This window comes from Cottoperca gobio, chromosome 21, assembly GCF_900634415.1.
Source record: "Cottoperca gobio chromosome 21, fCotGob3.1, whole genome shotgun sequence".
NCBI lineage: Eukaryota > Metazoa > Chordata > Actinopteri > Perciformes > Bovichtidae > Cottoperca > Cottoperca gobio.
Window position 1 is genome coordinate 16,745,537 of NC_041375.1, and position 23,504 is coordinate 16,769,040.

The 23,504-nt window shown below is 39.9% G+C and overlaps 1 protein-coding gene across 2 annotated transcripts in view; it reads left to right on the plus strand.

Annotated features, from left to right (window-relative positions):
- LOC115026771 (glypican-6-like) overlaps positions 1-23,504 on the plus strand; it is an 88,323-nt gene that overhangs the window by 13,322 nt on the left and 51,497 nt on the right. Inside the window, exons 2-3 of one of the 2 annotated variants that reach the window (XM_029459729.1) lie at positions 6,946-7,104; positions 19,357-19,748. In XM_029459729.1, the coding sequence (XP_029315589.1) occupies positions 6,946-7,104; positions 19,357-19,748 (551 nt within the window). The remainder of the gene's footprint in view (positions 1-6,945; positions 7,105-19,356; positions 19,749-23,504) is intronic. The other variant, XM_029459730.1, reaches the window with a different exon arrangement.

Here is a 23,504-nt window from a genome sequence, read left to right on the forward strand (position 1 = left end):
AGGTAACTACGTTGCTGTTAAATGTGTTGCAGCTAACCAAGGCTAACGTATAGTCTAAATGACGTTGCAGTGACCTTTGTTGTTTGGTGCTCGTTCAATAAGCTCAGGTGCAGGACAAAACGTGTGTCATGTTCGTAAATTGGACTTTACGAAAGATAATATGGCTTGTGGCAGTGGCTCTGTTGTGTATCAGGATGCTTTCTACTGAAGCAGAGTAACCGTCTATGACATTACTAATGTTATTAATGCAAGTATTTGATTTGCTGTATGGAAGTTGTCTAACTACGTAAAGGGAGAACTACTTAATGAAAAAATAAGGGTAAATTAATTTAAGTTGGACTCTTAAAGGAGTTATAAAGTCGCAATGTGTAATGCCTAGCCACATGCTTTAAAGAATTAGGGGGCAGCATTTCACCTCATCCACTGGGTCCATACAATCCAAATTTACAGTCACCAGTTGTAACAAAAACGCAGCACAATGGAAGTCTATGGCAAAAAAGAATATACTACATCATTCTTATGCTGCAGGACATAGGCCTACTTGTTAGTAGTGACAATTAATTGCTGGTTTCAGTCTTTTCATGTTAAGAAAATAATAAAATAAGCAAATGATTTGTCATAAAATATTTGTATGACACTACAACAAACTTTAAAATATGCAGCAGTTTTTCCTTTGCAGTAAAAATCTGTCTGGCACAAACTTCATCCTGTCTGTTGCTTATGTGTGTTCAGTGCACTGCTAGATAGATTATCTGTGAAGCCACATTGCTGTTTTAACCTTGGCAAGGAAGGTTGTGGCACTTTGCTGAGTGGAGAAGTCCCTTGAAAGCTCCTTCCCATGTGTTGACGTACAACAGTCTTATTTTAAGTGATGTTTCTGCTCTGTTGAGACTGCTGGAGTACACAGTAGGTTTGTTGTGTCAAGATGGATTTTCTTTCTTGCTCTTGACATATCTGATGAAAAGGTCGCACTCAAAATGTGTAGCCAGAGGGACTTGCTAGTACACTGTGTGTGATATTAATGAAGTTTCTAAATCCATCCATAACTTTATTTGTGGTAAGTGGTGATATGAAATACAAATTTAAGTGCAGGCCTGATCAGTGGAGGAGAGAGCTGGTCTTTGATGCACACATTGTGCTTGATGGAGGGCTAAACATTTCCAAAGGGAGGTCCACCTGAATGCTCTGGTGACATATTTGTACTAGAGTCCCTTTCCTCTAAGATCAAAGCCTTTTTGTGGATACCCGGACACTGTGTATAAATGTCTGATCATTACCATCCGCGACAGTGTGAGTGTGTGACAGCCTGTGGTCACCATCCACGACAGTGTGAGTGTGTGACAGCCTGTGGTCACCATCCACTGAGTGTGTGACAGCATGTGGTCACCATCCACGCCAGTGTGAGTGTGTGACAGCCTGTGGTCACCATCCACGACAGTGTGAGTGTGTGACAGCATGTGGTCACCATCCACTGAGTGTGTGACAGCATGTGGTCACCATCCACGACAGTGTGAGTGTGTGACAGCATGTGGTCACCATCCACGCCAGTGTGAGTGTGTGACAGCCTGTGGTCACCATCCACGACAGTGTGAGTGTGTGACAGTCTGTGGTCACCATCCACTGAGTGTGTGACAGCATGTGGTCACCATCCATGCCAGTGTGAGTGTGTGACAGCCTGTGGTCACCATCCACGCCAGTGTGAGTGTGTGACAGCCTGTGGTCACTATCCACGCCATCCACGCCAGTGTGAGTGTGTGACAGCCTGTGGTCACCATCCACGCCAGTGTGAGTGTGTGACAGCATGTGGTCACCATCCACTGAGTGTGTGACAGCATGTGGTCACCATCCACGACAGTGTGAGTGTGTGACAGCCTGTGGTCACCATCCACGACAGTGTGAGTGTGTGACAGCATGTGGTCACCATCCACGACAGTGTGAGTGTGTGACAGCCTGTGGTCACCATCCACGACAGTGTGAGTGTGTGACAGCCTGTGGTCACCATCCACGACAGTGTGAGTGTGTGACAGCATGTGGTCACCATCCACGACAGTGTGAGTGTGTGACAGCATGTGGTCACCATGTTCTTGTTTATCAGAACCATAAAAATGTACTTTTCTGGGGAAATTAAATATGTAACATTCCCTGTTCACATGTTTGACTACACCCACTGCCTATTGTGAAAACAAATAAAACATTAATGGCACATTTTTATAAACAAACTCCCATTATGAAAATGATAATACGTTTAATGCCTCATTTGAATTACATACATATTAAAGTTATTTTATTATGGAGAACAAACACCCAATGGTGAAAATGATTAAAAATGTAAAGTCAATTTTCATATCGTATATATAGTAGCCTATATACGACGACCACCCTCTGCTTATTTCTTCGCCTGTGGACCAAAACACACAAAGATGTTCCCTCGCTATATAATATTTATTTTACTGTTAATCTACATTGCTGTAGTTACTGAACATCATTTAAATTAAATTATCAACACTGAACACTGTTTTTCTATCATGTTTTGTCAATAGATATATCTAACTTAAGTAGAAGGAGTCTGTCTGTCTGTCTGTCTGTCTGTCTGTCTGTCTGTCTGTCTGTCTCTCTGTCTGTCTGTCTGTCTGTCGATTCTCTCGACAACCGTTCATCCAGTCGACTTCACACTTGCCGGGTGTACTGCTGAGGACCCAAGGTAGTGCAGTGTTAAGTGTGAGCTCTTTATTATTTATTAGTGGTGCGTTATGTACACACTGTGTCGTGTATTGAGAGAGAGGGGACTGCTCATTTTTCCGATGGCTTATTATTCTGAAACAACAAAATGTTCCATTGGACCAAAAGCCCATTTGTCTGACAGCCTGTTACCCCGAAAACAAACTGCCATTGCTCCGAAGGCCTGTAACAAAGGACAAACATAACTCATGTTTTCCTGTTCTAATATTGAGAGAATGTCCTGTTAAACAAAAAGTTAAAAGATGTATGTTATGACTTTTTCATATCCTACCTCGTATAGCCTAGTAAGTCCCGTGTGTCAAGTTATTAACATGCGTCTATGGGACATCTAACTATAAGCTTTATCAAAGAGGAAAGTCTGAAGCTCACTCTTAAATGTGGACAGGAGAGGAGCTTTTTAGCTAAAGGATCTGGCTCCCATTCTACTTCTGGAGACTTTCGGGATCACAAGTAAACCCTGCATTCTAGGAGCGCACAATGAGCTCTTTAAGATATGATGGTGCCTGAACATTAAGGGCTTTGAAGTTGAGGAGAAGGATTTAAAATTGTACTCTGGATTTTACAGGGAGCCAAGTGTAGAGGAGCTCAATAATGGGAGAAATATGTTCCTAGTTCCTGTCAGTACACGCAGCATTCTGGATCAACTGGAGAGTCTTATGGGACTTATTGGGCAGCCTGATAATAAGAAGTAACAAATACATGGACATTTGTTTAGCATCGTTTTGAGAGGATGTATATAAATAAAAAATAAAAAATTCAAGGATTATTTTGACTCTAACAAATACTTAAATGAAACATATTGTGCTATTTATCAAAACTACTTTGTGTCAATGTTTAACAAGGACATTGTTGTATAACCATCTCAAATATTTTTAAAAGTTCAAAAGTAATTTTCTCTGAGGTTCCTAATGGTGATGCTGGAGCCCGGGGCAATGCCATCTAAAGTAACTTTATCTTAGGATAATGTGTCATGTGCAGGTCATCCAGGTTTTTATGACCATAAGTAACTGATTAGTTTCGTCAATATTGGTATATATATATATATATATATGTGTGTGTGTATATATATATATATATATATCTATATATATATATATGTGTATGTATATATATATATATATATATATATACACACATATATATATATATATATATATATACATATGTGTATATATATATATATATATATGTATATGTATATATATATGTGTTACTATAGGAATTACATAAAAATAATTTTCTGACATGCTTGGTCCACAAAAAGCTCATGTCTTAGTATTTTTTGATAGAAAGGTTGATAAAAACATTACAATTCTGGGTGCAGTTATGAGATATTGCATCAATTCTGGGTGCTGCAGTCTAAATCTTTAAGACTCATTTTGCCATTTGTAGATGCCTATGTGCAAACCCATGTTGTGCTCATATCATATTGTTGCTCACTCAGTGTGGCGCTCACTAAGTGAAATCCATTTGTTTTCCATCCTGTTGCTGCATGCAGGGAGAATTTCACAGCTGCTTGCCTGATTGGAAGCTCATGCTGATCGGAGACGGTGTACATTAGATCTGCATTTTGTATTAGAGGAAATCTAATTTCATTCTGCTTTGTGTGGGGAAGAGAAATATTATTAGGCTATAATGTGTGTGAAATATCATCCATATAAGTCAAATGATAATTTGGGACGTGATGAGCATATTTTATGCCTATATACATTAATTTTCGCACACAATTTCAATTATTGTGGGCGTGTGGATCTGCCCTGTTGCCCAATTCTGACAATCTAACTGATAATTTATTCATATTTCTGATTTACGCCTATTCTGAAAATCGAAACCCATTAGTTTTTTGAATCCCATGTGGAGTGGGATCAGATCACAGTAAACCCAACCACCTCATATTGGGCTCTTTAGATATCTGAGGGCAGCATTCTGCTCAGAAATGACAATCAGAATCATTCATAAATGTGTGGTGATGGGATTTTAGTCATTTAGTGTTAACGCATTTAGATTTTTAAGATGAGACAGACACCAAATACCGCTCTTTGTTTTCACCTGGTGGTTAAAGAAGTCCAACATCCCAGCTTTTATTTTGAAAGTAGAAGGAACAGGATGAGCTTTCACTTCCAGTTCAAATGAAGTCCAATGTGGTTACACAATTCCCAAAGATTAATTAGCGCTTAAATTAGTTATTTGCTCCCTCAAATCTTTTGTCCTCAATATACAGTTTTAGACTGTGAAATAGAGAAATACATGCTGTTACAGATGGAGTCTGCTTCATCTGTGGCTCTTTTAAAATGGCTGCTTGGGAAAATTAAATGCTGTAGATCATTAACTTTTGATTCACTTCAGTATTTTCCCAATGTTATCAATTATGTAATGCGAGAGAATATTTTAAAGGAATGTATTATCTGTTCTCCCCACTGATTTAAGTCCTGACTAATAATCCCTCTTATTGTCAGACCAAATGAGAAACACTACCATTGTTCCTCTTCTACACAGAATCATGTTAAAGATCCTGCAAGGCTCTAGTTTTGTCACGATACTGGAATTTCTAACTTCGACACAATACCTTGAAAAAATATTGATATTCGATACCATTTTCGGAAGCACGGGAAAAAACTTGACACAACATTGAGGTCCTACATTTTTTCTAATTTAAATATAAAGATAAATATAACAAGTCCAGTATTTCCCACATAATATTGTGGGACTGTAGTGGGTGGATGCTACAATCTTGTACATTTTAAAATTAAATGCATCAATCTGGAGGCTATAACATGACAACGACGCCTCACAAAATATTATATTCAACTGGAGCGAATGAGAAGAGGGACGAGAAGACGGCACTGTGTGTGAGGGAGTTTGAGGAGGCGTCACTATGTGGTATTGCAGCGGTGCGTGTGTCATCTGGCTGTTGGAGAGAATGAGAAAACACAGATGGTACCAGTGTATCGATAATGCGATAATGCGGAGTATTGAAACCGTTTAAAAAAAATTCTGAATCTATGCATTGAAAAATATATATTTTTGACAACACTACAAAGCAAAAGCCATTTTATTCATTATGTCCAATTCTGAAATTAGCAACTAATTTTCTGTACAGAGAAAATTACAGTGATGAATGAATGCATATCACATCTTCATGTGGAAGTAAATGGTCCCTGACAAGCGTCTCGTGTTGGTGGAACTTTAAATGTCAGTCTGTGAGAGTTCTGAGGAATAATGGTTATGTGGAAACAGGAGAAACTGTAATTCACTGGCATGAGGTTTATTGAAATCTGCTCTTCCCCACTCATTTGTAAAGTTTTATGTTTAAATGTGTTCAAATGTTAAAAGGGGAATCTAACAAATTGAAGTTCCAAAACATCTACACAATAACCTTTGACCTCACACAATTTTGCTCACACCATGTGATTTTGCAGGTCTGAATATGTCTACGGTAACAAAACCAATAGCAAAGCACAACAGCAGAAGTGTGAATGGTTTAAACCAGTGTTGCCAACTCTTATCCATGCAAAGTATCTAAAGTCAGCGAAAAAAGTCACTAGATTGGAGTCACACGCTGTTTGTGACGTCATTGTACAAATAGCCTAATAACAAATATGTCAATATGTTAAACTTACTCTAACTATAGCTTTATTATTAAATATAATAATTTTAAAAGTTGCTATCATCTCATCAATATGCATCTAAATCTACCTCTAAATTAACATCCGCCTTCTGTTCACTTCCACTCTACACGAGCAGAGGTGTGAATGTTTGCTTCTGCTTGCAAAGCGTTGCTTAGTAAACCGTCAGTTTGAATGCACTGCTGCTAATTAAGACCTGATGGTGGATTTTGGAAACCACAATCCTGCACACTTTTCCCGTAACACAGAAGGCTGTATGGAAGACCATAAAAGTTAAATACTGTTATCAGCTCAAATGATTATGTGTCCAAAATGAGACCTGTGCTGTAAAAGTTTCATTGAGTCATTGAGCCATTTTAAACACCCAACTTGCTGAAACTCAGGATTTAAGTGTAATTGAATTGATAGAAATCACAAATTTTATATTGATGCCAAAATGCAAATTTAGACTGTGGTGGGAAAGAAAGGATTTGAATGTTAAAATGTTTTATACTCCAGTCATGAAACATTTATTAAGACTGCAGTCAGTGTGACTTTTAGTATGGATACAAAAACACTGTTTTTTCTGTCGATTTTGCAGGGGAACATCTTCGTGTATGTCCTCAGGGAAACACATGTTGCACCCAGGAAATGGAGGACAAATTTGGCCAGCAGAGCAAACTGGACTTTGAGAATCTTGTTGATGAAATTAGTCATGAATTGAGAAGCACCTTTGTTTCCAGACATAAAAGATTTGACGGTAAGTCTATTTTATTTTATGCTGATTTAATTGTGTCTCTTTTTTAACAGTTTTAATGGTCAGTCACCAAAGAACAAAATGCTGCTAAAAGTAAAATGAAAGGATTTTGACCAATTTTGTGTTAATTTGAAAAGGTTCACTGTTTGTAGTTCTGTAGCTGTCCTCCCTCAAGAGGAGACGAGATGTGAAAATCTCATTAATATGCCTTGGAGTGGAGAACCCTCTTGTTGGATTAGACAAACATGGCTTCTTGCACTGCAGATTGACAGCTTGAACAGCAGCACAGAGCCTAACTTTGCATTATTAAGGCTGCTTGGTGGTCCTCTGCTCTGTGTGATCTTGTCGTAGCCCCATGGTGACTGTCTTGACCACCACACATCCACCGAGCTTCTGCTGTGGGAGGGGATGCTGCCTATTCATTACTGAACCAAGACTCACTCTACCTCTCCCTGTTGATAACTCTTTTTCTCTCCAAGTGAATGGCAGGACAAAACTCTTCTTAAGGAAAATTCCCTAATCCTTCCTTTTTTATAAATTTTTTAAACCAAGGAATTGTGGTACATTAAGAGTGCTGACATAAGAAGCTATTTAATATTATTATTGGTACTTAAACCTTAGCATAAGTGTCTTTGTGTATCTAGAAAAGCGCTATATAAATTCAAAGTATTATTATTATTATTATTATTATTATTATTATTATTATTATTATTATTATTATTATTATTATTATTATTATTATTATTATTATATACTGCATATGTATCAAGACCCTATATTTAAAACCCCACATCAGATTTTGCTTCCTGTCGTTGATACATGTTTAGTTACATTTCCAGTTGTAATCATGAAGAAATAGCAAAGCTGCAACCATGTAACCATCCAACTTTGGCAACCTTGACTGAAATGATTGGTGATTCATGCCAATGTAAGCACACTTTATCTATTATTGCACTCTCCAAAGTAGTGGAAACAAAGTAGCAGGAGAAAGAAAAGAGAAATGTAGAAACCACAAATGCAAAATCTAGAAAAGCCAATGAAAAAAAAGATTATTTTGGTTTGTGCTGAGACTTCAGCGGGTCTTCAGTCAAGAAGCACCAGCAGAAAAAGCAGAATCATCAAATAAAAAGGATCTTTTATGCACAACATGTTGATATTGATAGACATTTGCATTTGATAATAAAATCAAGCTTATTTATTCTATTTATTTATTGTATTACTCCCGTGACATGGTTTGTATATACTGTAGTGTAAAAAACAAGCCTCCTGCACATGCACATAAAGAACATAAATCAAAGTTTGAGTGTTATTAGCATATCAGGCATCTTATAACTGTACTTCTGCTCTCATTTTTCTACTCTGTATTTTAAATCTATTTGCTTGCTTGACATCTGTGGAATTTAAATTGCAAAACGGCAAGCTCTCTGTGAAAACGGAGAAGACTGCTGGATGATCTGTTAACATACTGTTGACATACATAAATTGCATAAGTTACATTACGTGAACATGAATCTCTTCTTAGAGCTCAGGCTTGAACAGATACACTCCCAAATATTCAGTCAATCCAGAGGAATTCTAATATATGTCCAAAGGTCTGAGGTTGAAGCATAACATTTCATATGTTTGAGTGATAAGTAGTGCAATTTAATACTTACCAGTCAATATCTTGCCTTTCTATGCTCGTACTTTTCAAACTGTCCAACGTATTACATGAAACAAATAGCCTACTATTCAGTTACAGCCTGCAACTCTCAGATGATTACACATTGCCCAGAAACTCAATGTCACAATACCTGGGTGATGTCTGTCTGCTTTTTTTTTTCTTCCAGGAATATACTCTTATTTAGTTCACACATGATTCCTGGAAGCGTGCATAAATAAATAAGTGTTATTTTGATCAGTCGTTGTCAGGTTAGTGGATGTCATAAAGAGGGCTCCAGTGAGGGAGGAAATGGGGTTTTTCCAGCAGCACTTAGATGCATGACTCCAGGCACCCCTGTTCCTCTCGGGGTTTGCTGCCATTCTCCATAATTTCATCAGTGTCAAAGCAGATGCCATATGTAGGTTTCAGCTCCGTAGCCCTCTGCTGTCTGGAGACTTTGTGTCTGCTGAGGGTCTCCACTGACCAGCCACACTAGAAATTTTAAATATTGATTGCTGGGCATTGAATTCCACCCTTATCTTTAAGCGTCATTAATTTAATATACATGTGGAAAGATTTTGAGCAGGAGTTATTAGCTGAGATTATACCAGCCAATAGATATTAGAAAACATTTTCAAGCATTTCAAGCACAATTTGTGTCTTTTATTAGATTCTGAACTTATCTGACTCCATGTTCCTTAAACAGTATTTCCTCCTACTAAAATAGTGTTACCACAAATAATTGTGTTGGCCTTGATACGGAGTGTGAACACACAGTTAAATAAACAAATAATACAAAGCTGTTCATTTAGATGCTCTTTACCATCTATTTAACATCTGGCTCTGGAGTCCCATCTACGCAGAATCAATGTATGTGTATATTCTCTTCTCTTTATGCAGAGTTTGTGATGAGTGTTACTGTAGCTGACAGTAGTTGGCCAGCCCACACATACCTGACACCACAGCCTACGTGTCGCAGTGAGAGGGCACAGTCTCGACTATGCACAAATACAGAAATATCCACAACAACCCAGGTTGCACTGCACAGCTGTGTGAATCTAAGAGAGAAATGGCATGCTCTGAACAATCGGTACAAAACATGCAGCATCAATTAATACGTTTCACCCGTTTGCTTATTAATGCATCACAAATCATGTCTGAATATTCTCATTGCTTTCACCATAATGGAGATCCTGGTCCTATTCCTAGGACCCCAGGAAACAACTGTTAAGAGAAATTAGATAAATGGCTGGCACAGAGCATTTCTTTTCCACTTGCGCATTAAACACTAAGTCAGGGTTCTTAATTGCTAATCAATTGTTTGAACACGAACACTGTGGAGCTGGGTAGCCAAGCAGAATATTAATGTGCTCCACCCTCCACAATTGATCTTCTTTGGAGTTACTGACTCATGCTGTTATTGCTCGTCAAAATATTCCTGGCAGTTTAATAAGACAGTATTTCGCAACTGGCACACAATGGCATCAGTTGTATCGTTGCACACTAAAAATATCATGCCAACAAAATTGACAGCAAAACAATACGTACTTACTAATACATGGAAGAACATCAGAAGACAATGGCTTGTTTTGACCTTGTGTGTAATTGTTTTTGGGGTTTTGTGTTTGGTTATTTACTCAAACAAATATGGTATGGTTGTGAACTTCTACTATAACTCTGTTTAAAGTCACATGTCACTATTTGTTGCTGATTGTTAATAATATGTGTGTGTTTTGTAATTTTGAATGGCATATTGTTTTGTACAATTGATGATAGATTTGTAACAATTTTAAGGTAAAACTTAAAACAATAATGCCAACACTGGGTCGAAATAATGGTACTTAGTAAAGTTAACCCAGTATTACGTTGGTGCTATGTTGACTGAAACTAAGTCAGTTTTTAGTGTATGAAGGTGGCAAATATTTGTATCCTTTCTCTCCTCCCTCAGTAGCCATTGTCGATGTGCCCTTGAGCAAATCACTTAACCTGAAATTACTCCTCAAAAGCTTCCAACCGTTCAAGGCCGCACTGTGCTGGCCAGCTACCAGGTGTGGATGTGTTTGACTAGATGAATGTGGAGCTAATCAGTGCTGAAAAGAGCATGCTTGCTCAGCAAAAGTCATATTGGACTATCCAGTTGGAGAATGGTAGAGTAGGTAGGATTCAAGTAGAACTGCCACAGTATCTCTGTACACTACAGGATTTTATGTGGAAGTGCTTGGACTCTAATCCATCCATCCATCCATCGTCTACCGCTTATCCAGGGTCGGGTCGCGGGGGCAGCAGCTCCAGTAAGGAACCCCAACGTTCCCAGGCCAGTGAGGAGATATAATCTCTCCACCAAGTCCTGGGTCTTCCCCGGGGTCTCCTCCCAGCTGGACGTGCCTGGAACACCTTCCTAGGGAGGCGCCCAGGTGGCATCCTTACTAGATGCCCGAACCACCTCAACTGCCTCCTTTCAACGTAAAGGAGCAGTGGCTCTACTCCGAGTCTCTCATGGATAGCTGAGCTTCTCACCCTAGCTCTAAGGGAGACGCCAGCCACCCGTCTGAGAAAACCCATTTCGGCCACTTGTACCTGTGATCTCATTCTTTTGGTCATGACCCAGCCTTCATGACCATAGGTGAGGGTAGGAACAAAGATCGACCGGTAGATTGAGAGCTTTGGCTTCTGGCTCAGCTCTCTTTTCGTCACAACAGTGAAGCGACTGCAGTACCGCCCTCGCTGCTCCGATTCTCCGGCCAATTTCTCGCTCCATCGTCACCTCACTCGCAAACAAGACCCTGAGGTACTTGAACCCCTTCACTTGGGGTAAGGGCTCATTCCCTACCCGGAGTAGGCAATCCACCGGTTTCCTGCTGAGAGCCATGGCCTCAGATTTTGAGGTGCTGATCCTCATCCCAACCGCTTCACACTCGGTTGCGAACCGATCCAGTGACTGTTGAAGGTCACAGACCGATGATGCCATAAGGACCACATCATCTGCAAAGAGCAGCGATGAGATCCTCAGGCCACCGAACTGCAACCCCTCTCCTCCACGACTACGCCTCGATATCCTGTCCATGAAAATGAGGATCGGTGACAAAGCGCAGCCCTGGCGGAGGTCAACATTCTAGTCCGACTTACTGCCGAGTATCTGGACACAACTCTCGCTTTGGGCGTACAGGGATTGGATGGCCCTCGGGAGTGACCCCCTCACCCCATACTCCCGCAGCACCTCCCACAGTATTTCCTAGGGGAGCCGGTCATACGCCTTCTCCAGATCCACAAAACACATGTAAACCGGATGGGCGTACTCCCAGGCCCCCTCCAGGATCCCTGCGAGAGTGAAGAGTTGGTCCGTTGTTCCACGACCAGGACGGAATCCACATTGTTCCTCTTCAATCAGAGGTTCGACTATCGGCCGAACCCTCCTTTCCAGTACCTTGGAGTAGACTTTACCAGGGAGGCTGACAAGTCTGATACCCCTGTAGATGGCACACACTCTCTGGGGGAACCACCACCCCGGTCTGCCACCCCCTAGACCAGGGGTGGGGAACCGTTCTCCTATGAAGGGCCATTTTTTTTTTTTACAACATCCTTCGAGGGCCATAGTAATTATTGAACTCATAACCTCTGCAAAAAAAATGAAAACACAGCCCATTCATTTCACTTTTTTTTATGCTGTGCAAAAAAGCTACTTTTTTATCCATGTATCTTTTTGTTTTATCAGAAATCAGCAATACTTTATTAGTCCCACAACAGGGAAATGTATCTGGTCACAGCAAAATAACATATGAAGTAAAAAGGCAGTACATAATAATTAAATAGAATAAAAAATAATATAAGTACCAAGTGGTTGATAAAAAATAAAGTGAATATTGCACATGGCAGTGATAATTGCACAAATTATAAAAAGTGAGTATTGTAAATGGCAGTAATAATTGCACAGCAGTGGTATAATAGTCTGTTGTTGGTGTGGTGGTCTACCTGTCTATCTTTCCATGTTTTCATGTTACGCTCTGGAGAGAGCTGCTTGTTGGGCCAAACTCCGCCGAAGAGCGTTAACTTTATCCAAACGCACTCGTCCTTTCAGCTCGTGCAGTTCGGCATGTCTCGTGCAGTAATGACCCTCAAGATTATTTTTCATTTCCACAAGCACGTCCACACAAACGAGACACACTGGCCTTTTACTTCCACAAAGAAATCATCATTCGTCCAATTTCTCCTGGAAAGTGCGACATTCTGCATCCACCTTTCTTTGTTTTACACTCGCCACACTGCGTTCACTGATGTCAACGACAGTCTCGTTTAAAATTGAAGTTTTTTGACATGACGTGACCACGTGATGACACACTTGTGTTGTGTTCAAGGACCCTGACCTTGGCCAGGAAAAACAGTCAGTCGCCCGTTGTTGTTGTTGTTTTTGCTAGTGGATTTTTTTTGCGTGCGTTTTATGAATTACCTCGAGGGCCGGATCAAATGGTCAAATGGTCTCGCGGGCCGTATACGGCCTGGAGGCCGGAGGTTCCCCACTCCTGCCCTAGACACTGTCCCAGACTTCCACGCAATGTTGACGAGGCGTGTCAACCAAGACAGCCCCTCAACACCCAAAGCCTTCAGCATTTCTGGACGGATCTCATCAACCCCTGCGGCTTTGCCACTGTGGAGTTGTTTGACTACCTCAGTGACTTCCAGGGAAATTGATGATGATCCCCCATCAGCTTCCAGCTCTGCCTCTACCATAGAGGGCGTGTTAGTCTGATTCAGGAGTTCCTCAAAGTGCTCCTTCCACCACCCGATAACCTTCTCGGACTCTTGGATGGTTCCCCGCTTCCCCCTCGTGAGGTGCCGGATGGTTTTCCAGAAGCACCTTGGTGCCGACCGAACCTCTCCCACACCTGCTGCTTTGCCTCTGCCATGGCATAGGCTGCCGCCCTTCTAGTCCTTCGGTACCCTGCAACTGTTTCCGGAGTCCTCCCGGATAACATAACCCGGAAGGACTCTTTCTTCAGTCGGACGGCATCCCTGACCACCGGGGTCCACCACGGTGTTCGAGGGTTACCGCCCCTTGAGGCACCTAAGACCTTGAGACCACAGCTCATCACCGCAACTTCAGCAATAGAGGTTTTGAACATCGCCCTCTCAGGTTCCATTCAGGGTCTCCAAGAAGGCCAAAAACTCCAAACTGCGGTTTTGGGCATAGGCACAAACAACAGTCAGAGTTTCCCCCCCCATAACCCGAAAGTGTAGGGAGGCGACCCTCTCGTCCACCGGGGTGAACGCCAACGTAGCGGCGCTCAGCTGGGGACTTGTGAGTAACTTGGGAGACCCTACCAGGAGCACTAGGCTCCAGACAACACAGCGCTCACATTCTCCACCACGATAAGGTGATGGTTCCCAGAGAGGTCTAATCCTTCTCTGGAAATTCAGAGAATTTCACTTTAATTTTAGGACAGTATGCTAAATCCCAGCTGTGAACAGCATTCTATCAAACGTGTTCCAGTTTTCTTACTCATGTTAAAGAGTTGGATGGTAAGACCTGTTATGTCTTTATTCACCAGCTGATTTTTAAATTGAATGCCTCTCCAACTGTGACTCACAATGGGCAGGTTACAAGAATTAACACTTGAAAGTATAGACAGAAAAGGTCAGCCTGTCATGTTCTGTACACTAGCATAGCACTCAGGGCAGCGCTCTGTAGACCGGTGCCTCCTGTCAAGCCAATCGGTGATCCTCTTCTGATTGACATGAGGAAATGCTCCTTTTGGCAGCAAAAGTGCTAGTTTCATGTCCAGGCGTAAGAGCTTCAGTAGGTTGCAAACCAAGCCATGTGTGTGTTACGTAATGCAGTTTCAATGATCACACGGTGAGAAATGGGCTCCCTCTGTGATTGTCTGTAGAAGACACTGTGTGGATCTGCTGGAGATAACTGGGTATTTATTCTACTCATTGCAACGTATGCAGTTTACTCAGCGTAGCTTCACTGATAAATATCAGATAGTTTTGACAATGTGTTGCTTACATAGACGACATCGAACAAATGATCTGAAAAATAGAAAACAGGCTGCACTCAAAATAATACATTGTAAAATTATCACCAATCATACATGTCATTGCACAGGAGCTACCAAAAACAGTAGAGCATTTTATTTATATGCATCATTTTTAGTATTGGTCAGTCCCTAAAGGAATTTCTGATTTTATATTCACAAGAAATATGCAAATTCAACAAGTTTCTTGCATTTTTGAGCAGTTGCATAATATTTCTGCCAAAAATGTCTTCGAATTGGAAGAATGCTTAAAAATGCATAAAGAATAATCAAATTCAGAACCAATTTTACAAGCCCGGGTCAAACATGGAGGTTACTGTATAAATGAACCTCCTGCTAATGAATGGGATATTATGCTATTTGTTTGTGTGGTTGTGCATCCTTGACCTGTGACTATTTAATGCTAATTGGAGATAGATATGTTTCGTGTATAATTACATAAACAATGCCTTTTGACAAATTGAGAGCTTTGTCCCTATTTTCCTTCCCTTTTGGACTTGTTTCTAGAATGAATGTATTTAGTTTGATAACACTGAAAGATTCATAATACATCAGTATGTTTGTTCTTAAATTCACTTATTCTTTTTATTGGTTTTTGACCTTTTGATAATCGTTATATTGAGTCCTTTTGTATCTTTCTAGTATTTTATAATGCTTTTTCCTTACTGGTGACGCATATGCTTTGAGTGAGATCAAGCGTGATCATCAGTGCTGTTTTGGATACATTGGATGATTGAGGCAGCTTGTATGTGCATGTGGAAGTCTTGTGATTCTGCACATCTCCCAGATGAAGGTCGGACAGACTGAAAAGTTGTAATTTAATAAATATTTCAGTAGTAAGCGAGACAATGTACGGGAGTTCTTCTCATTGTTTTTAAAGATGAATAAAAAGTACTTTGAATTTAATAACTGTATTAATTTCTGCCTGAAATGATCAAAACAATCTCCATTGGGACCTTTGATGAATGAAAGTGAACAATTGATCTGCTTGTTCCTGAGATTTTGCAGTAATTATGCAGCCTCATTATATTCATTCTTAAATTGCACTCCACTCTGAGTCCCTGTTTGAACTTACTACTTGTTTCCAAATACTGTATGGATTTTGCCTGAGACAGATTCACACACACACATTCTGAGCTATCCATCCCACATCCATCTCAAAAAGCATCTTGCCTATTATAATGAATTGCTCAAGATGTAACACTGAACTTTAACTGTGCTGCTATATGAACATTTCCTGAACTTTTAAACATCGACTATTAACCCACAGACTATGATATGGATACCCATTCTAGCTGTTGATTGCAGCCTGTTATAGACTTTTGATTACTTTGTTTGTATACAAATATGCATATACGGTTATCTGCTTGCACAGATGTCGAATGTGGTCCAGTGAGAATGTGGTCCAGGAAGCCATGCCACGGTTTCCCCACCACACTGTGTGTTTTTTTTGTTTTTTTTTTATCATTGATTGTAATTACTAACTGAAGAAAAGGGAATTGTGGTGGAAAACCAAGGCACTTATATCCTCCCGAGTTATGGCTGGTCACAGTTCAGGAGACTTTGCAGTAATTAATTCTGCTGGCCACTTCCCACAAGGCTCCTCACAGTAGATGTCATCCCATCCACACCTTCTTCCATTAGTTACATGCGTTATAATTTCTCCAGAAACGGTGGTCTGCTTATAAATGAAAAGCATGCAACTTGCCTTTTTTCTATAATTTTGCAAAATAGGAGTGCTCTGTTTCAAGTTTGCTGAAATTGAGACTGCTGCTGACATCTCTGACATCTAGGAGAGCATCCGTCAGTAGGTCTCTGTGAGAGCAAGCAGCTGTGGAAGCACGGAAACGCAGGCTCTCTCTTTATCGCAGAGAGAAGGGCTCTGTGTAACCTCTGCACACTCTGTGCACACAAGTGAAGAATTGGAGCCAAACTGCGAAATGTAATGAACTCTCTGCAAGTTGAGAGTATTAGAATCAGCGCTGTCCAGCATTTCAGCATCATTATCCTCTCTTTGCAGCTCTGTCACCATTCATTTGGACAGACCTCTTAATTACTAAGATGTGTTAAGGATTTATGTAAGCTTTCCTGATATTTTTAGTCTCTGACGTTTCACTTAATTTGTTATTGTAAAATATGATCCCTCACATGAATCTCCCTAATTAGATTAAGTTGTCTGTTTTAACTAAATATATTAGTCACTGAATTATAATGAGTTCATCCATAATGTAATTATTCATCATAATCATTTCAAAACAGAGCTTAGAATTATTTTCAAATGTACTTTCCACATTAACAATACATTCTACCTTAATTACATGGGTTGTATTCAATTAATATTTCTGTAAACTAGGCAAAGAAACGGACTGCATTAAGATCTTTTTTTTTTCTAAAATGCACATTTTCGTCTTAGATGAAAATAGTTTTGAAGCTGTCATCAATCAGTGTGCATATCGCTCAGCACCACTGACTATTTTCATTACCAACAACGACCCTCTGAAACACAAATCATGCTTGGAGCTTTGTTTTTTTATTTATTTAAAGAACTTTTCACTGTAGTCTTTCATATAGTCTCAAGTATTACTTTGACCAACATCACAAGTCCCGCATACAGTATGTGCTACTGAAAGAAAAAGACATCCTCTTAAGATAGCAGAAAAAAAAGGTGTAAGAGTAATGCTAATTTAATCAGATCCCCAGAGGACGTCTTACAGTTAACACTAACTGGTACCATTTATAAAACGTGCTAATGATCCCGTGTACCTAGCAGGTGAGGCATATTTTACTTTCTGTTGGGTTGCAACATGGACACTTATTGATACAGCTAACCAGATGTGATTTGATGTGGTATCATTTCTCTGCTGCTGTCATTTTTTATTTTTTACCATCATTGCTGAGCACTAATGACCACTTCAAATCCATTACAGTTTTGTCAGAGCCATTCTGATAAGTGATTGCTATGTGAATTGCTCAGAGGGCATTAGGGATCTAGTGATTATGTAGTCATGTGACCTAGCTGCCATGAATTGCATCATGTGAAGAATGTGAGATGTACAATGGTGGCAGTTACTTTAAAATCCAGAGAAAAATCACTAGTATTAATGCATGTTTTTAAGTATCCCCACTTATTTATTGTTCTTACTGCCGGCTTTGTTCACACCGCCACTACTCTTTCCACTAGCCCGTACCGCAGTGGAATTAGAGACCTTTTTGTATTGACTATGGATCAAAAGACTTTGTGTAAAGTGAAAGTTGCTGTTTGAGTGATCAACCCAAAGAGGATTATCGCCTCAACTCTCCAAAGTCTTTTAGAGTCTTTCAGCTCAATGTTTTGGTTTTGCGGCCAGCAACTTTCAGTCTCTCTGCTCTCATCAACACTGTTCCAGATCCAGAGCAGGTAGTTGTTTTCAGTGACACATCTTTGATAAACGCAGTGTGCGCTACCCGTCCAGCACCAAACAGCAGGCAGAATAGTGGCTGGCTGGGCAACATAGAATATAGCACCTTGTTCCCGTCAGTAGTTGGGACCACAACAGAACTAAAAGGAGAGTGAATATTGGACTTAAATTGTGTCCAGAAAGGCGGCTCAAAAGAAATGCTAATGTCTTCTAAAATGTGTAAAAAGGCGATGTTCGGCATATCAACTTTATGAGGTGATCATATGTCAATATTGTATTTACAGCTTTCCTGCTATTGCCAAGTGACCCAAAAAATGTATTCTGCTTCAAAACTTTGATGAAACGTATTGCTCTATAAAAGACAATAACTGAGGAATATAAAATACCTTCCGTAACCTCCACCACCATGAGTCTCCTCTGCCTAGCCTACTATTTTTTTTTCTTTGCAGTTAAATGTGCAGAAGCCTATTTAAATTTTAATCTTGGTCCTTGAACGCCAGGACTATCATTATGGAGAGCAGATGGTCAGAAATATTATCATCCCTTCTCAATTTGTGGTGAGTTATAGAGGTCATGAGGCAAACAGCAAGTGGTGCCTAAAAACTAGGATGCACAACGGCAGCAAACCTTACAGACAAACTGTATAGTGGAATCTTATTGAAGGATCATTTATTGCACTTCATCTGACAACCTTTTGCTTCCAGCATATAGAGCAATGCTCCAGTGCAAATCTGTGTATAGGAAATCATTCAGCAATTCATATTGGTGCAGGAATGTATTTTAGTATATTGATCTATGGACAATACAATACAGACCTCATGAAATGCAAATACATAACTTATTGCTTTACAGAAATATATATGAAGAAGGCTCACATTGCAATATCAAAAGGAGAGTTTCCTAGAGATAAAAATCAACCAAGCTGGGAAGACTCTTCAAAATGAAATCAACAGAAGCCCAAATTGATTTGCTATTTTTAGTGTTGGCATTGCAATCAAGCAGGCATTCTCTCTTGTAATCAGACGTAGTTAATGTTGTTTTGGTTGCATTTGTATTTTAATCACCAATTAAGGGAAGGTTCCCCCTTCATCTTATCAAGCCATATCTATGTATGCCATGTCCAGTATAATCTCTACACCAACACAGTCACAAGTAACACTTTTTTATTTTCTTCTTCTCCCAGAATTCTTCCTGGAGCTACTGGAGAACACGGAGAGGTCCCTGAATGAGATGTTCGTGAGGACTTACGGCAAGCCTTACATGCAGAACTCTGAGGTCTTTGAGAACCTGTTTGCAGAGCTGAAGCGATATTACACAGGAGGAAATGTTAACCTGGAGGAAATGCTTAATGACTTTTGGTCGCGGCTGCTGGAGCGTATGTTCACGCTGCTCAACTCCCAGTACGTCATCACTGAGGACTATCTGGAGTGTATCAGTAAGTACACCGACCAGCTCAAGCCCTTTGGAGACGTGCCCAGGAAGCTCAAGGCTCAGGTTACCCGGGCATTCATCGCTGCACGCACATTTGTCCAAGGGCTATCTGTTGGCCGGGAGGTGGCCCAGAGAGTGTCTAAGGTAACAGTGCTCACCACTTTAGTAGAATTTAACTGGATTATGAAACACCCAATCAACTGCTTGCTCCTCTCATTTTCTAACCTTAAACAAAACCATATTTCATTTTGATTGCTCTCGCTGATTCTGTTGGAATATATTCAGTATTGTCAAGTCAAGATTTTCACAAGGCCCTGTTTGGCGTTTCTTTACCAAGCACAGGTTTCCCCCTGGTTTTTCCACTGCGAACAAGTTCCTCCCAGATACATTTCTGACAACTGTGTGCTCACTTGATGCATGTCTTCAGGAAGTTAAGGGCTCGAGGCGGCTTGCTCAGGTGCTGGCTAGAACACATTGTTGAAGGGTCCGTAGATTGCTCTGGAGAAATGCCCACACAATGAAAAAGGAGAAAAAAAAGGGAATGTTGTGCCATCACTGTTTATTGCTCTATATCCTAATATTTGTTATCCTAGGATACAGAAGACATTAATCATGCTGTAGCCTTCGTATTCTATTTGATGCGATGTATTCTTAATGCAGCTTCTGCAGTATATCGCACTGCTCTGGGAGTGTGTGTAGTTTTGATCATGTACAAAGTAAGATTAAAGGAAAAGCAAGAGGCTAAGGCTTGGCTTTAGTCACACTCTACAACAACAGGGCTGTTTCTACACGCCATGCTGAGAGAAGCACTCTGATAACGCTGCATATCCCCAACCGCCCTGGTGTCCTTTTACTACTCTATTGATATTGGTTATATTGGATTATCAAATATTTATAGATCTGCTGTACTGTATATTAACAGAATGCAATGGAAATATAGTAACACTCAATCATCTTACACAGAGAGAATAAGATACGTTCTCTAAGAAATCCTAAATGTAGCCCCACCATGATGCACTCATTGAACTTTAAATATGTTCTCTTCACTGTGTGTCTCATTTCCCCCCCTCGCCAGTCGAAGTGGTGAGGGGGCTCATTTAGAAGCAGCCACAGAGGATGTGTTGTTAGTATGCGTATACTGAGTTACACTCTGCGTTTCTCACAAGCCAGCATGTCCCAGCTTCACCTCTTGACATTTCAGTGGGACCTGAGATCCAGGTCATGTGTCTGGGACTGCAGCCCTTTGATCCCCAGGGTACAAACTCATGAAGGATTGGGTGTAAGCATAATGGAATAAGACACCCTGCTGGAGGTGTCTATCGCACAGCGCTTCTAAGATGTGACATCCATGCTTATTGCTGCTGCGATATGTATTGAATTAAAGTAAATGATTTTGTACTTTATTGCTTTTCACAGCTTTAAGAGACAAAACACAAAACCTGGCAGAGCTTTGAGGAAGCACAAACTCGTGTTTTGGAGTCTGCGTCTCAAAAACAAAGCTCATACTTATCCCAGATCATTAACCAAACAGTGCATCTGCTTCTGTTTATCAGAAGTGATTAAAGGCTTGTAATCATCTGTCTGGTTGTTGATGCTTTGAATATTTTAACAAACAACTTGTTATCTGAATACACTCAATGTAGTAAGATGACAATGGACAGAAGCAAGGGTGTTAACAATGTTGCAACATTGTGCCGTCTTATCATTAAAGTCACAGTGATGGGCTACATCAACTTTGTAAAATGGAAATAGTATGATATTTCCCAGCATGTTTCCCTGCGTATATTCCTATATAAGTGAACCACTGCCACAGGAGGGATCCTTTATTCTATCAATCGCTTAATTGCATTTCTATGTTCATACAATACAATGAAAATAATTTGTTGACTTGTGCATTCACTTCTATTGTTATGAGCGTTGGTTTATTATTATTTGGAATATTTTTATAACACACTATACTGTATTTGTGTGTAATATTAATCATAAAATACCATTAATATTCTCTTATATTTAAAAAAAATAGAACTAATTAATGTGATGAAAGAATTGAAAAATTGAAAATTAAAATTGTACTATTGACATAATTTCTATTATTTATCAGTTATTATTATTATAATAATAATAATTATTATTATTATTATAATTATAATTATAATTATAATTATAATTATAATTATAATTATAATTATAATTATTATAATAAAAAATCCTTATTTGTCGTCATGACCTCTATTTCAGCTGAAAGCAGAGTATTGTCTATTTTATAAGACTAGCATACATCTGTGTAAGGTTGATGGGTGTTGGCAGGATCATTTTTAGAAGTAAGTCAAGTAAGTATGTGACAAGTCACACCAGCTGTCTGCGAGGTGATGTATGGATGTTTTCTGGTAGTCACGGCGGTGTGTTTGAGCCTTCCTTGACTCCTCGGAGCTACAAAAATACCTCCAGTCTTCTCTTTATGATACTAAGCACCGGGCTGAGAAAGAGTTTGGGGTCCAGGCACAGCAAACATTACCACACATCACCAAGATCGTATGGTTTCTCTAATTGTATTTTAATTCTGGTCTTAGCAGGTGAATATCCACCGACTACAGCTGAGACAAAATGTTGCTGTCAGACCTTTTTCACATTCCAAGAGAATTAACCTTAATTTACTTGGCTACACCACAGTTACCTGTCAGATTCAGAATTTAAAAACTGTGTTTGTTACAAAAAGTGGCCGTGCGTTTGTTGTTTGGGCCTCTCAGTCGTCTTTTAAATCATACAAATATTTTCTTTTTGGGATTTTTTTATCCCATTCTTTAATTTATTTGCTTTTTAACCATCTCTCGCTGTATTATCCCTGTTTTACTGCAAATTACTTTGTAACAATGTTTTGAGACCTGCTTTATAGATACAGTCAGATGCCCACAGTGAAACTTTCAGCAAGTGTACATTTTCTACTCGCTTTACTTCGTCAATTCTCTTTAGCTTTCCATTGTTCAGGTGTTACGACAACTATTGTCGTATTACCTATTTTAATGCTTGTGTAGGTTATTACAATTATCCAACCGGAAAAACCCAGCCCAATGTTCCCAACTCTTTACGATGAAAGTACCTAGCATCACTAGCTGCCAAATGCTATGATTGGACGGACTTATTACAGTCCTGCAACTGCCGCAGATACAAGATTGTTTTCTTTTTTTGTACGAGCATTTTATTTATTGATTGGTGTCTGGATGTAAAGAGTATGTCAACAAATTCTAAAGTACATAACCCACCCTAGCTTTAAATATCTAGAAATATAGCAGTACATATAAAGATCTTGCAGGTTGTTTTAGAAGAAGACATACTTTATTAATCCCTCGAGGGGAAATTCAATTTTCACAGTTATTATTTTTACACATTACACACATAGGCCCAAAATACACACTCATGCACAGGACCTAATATACATGCATTAATGGAGAAGTGTCAGAGCGAGGGGACTGCCATGGTTAGGCGCCCCGAGCAGTTGGGGAGAGGTGTCTTGCTCAAAGACACCTCGGCAGTGCCCAGGAGGCGGACTGGCGCTTCTCCAGCTACCAGTCCACAGTCCGTTTTGGGACTTGAACTGCTGCCGCCCCAAGTTAAATACCTCTGCTTTCCCTATGATTTTATTGCAGGCTACATGTTATCTCCAACCAGCGGTTTAGTGACACGTTTTGTTTAGAAACAGCAACTGTATATTTGTCTGTAGCTAAATCTTTTGAAGCTTCTCTCTGCAGCATAGAGGACAAGAATGGCCACAGTAACCAAATCCCATGACTACAATGTTATTAAATAGGCAGTGGTACACCACAGCGTATTTAATAACATTTTCTATGGCTGCTTTTTGCTCTGAGAGCCACCCGTGTATTCTATAGTTGCCTAGCAACAACA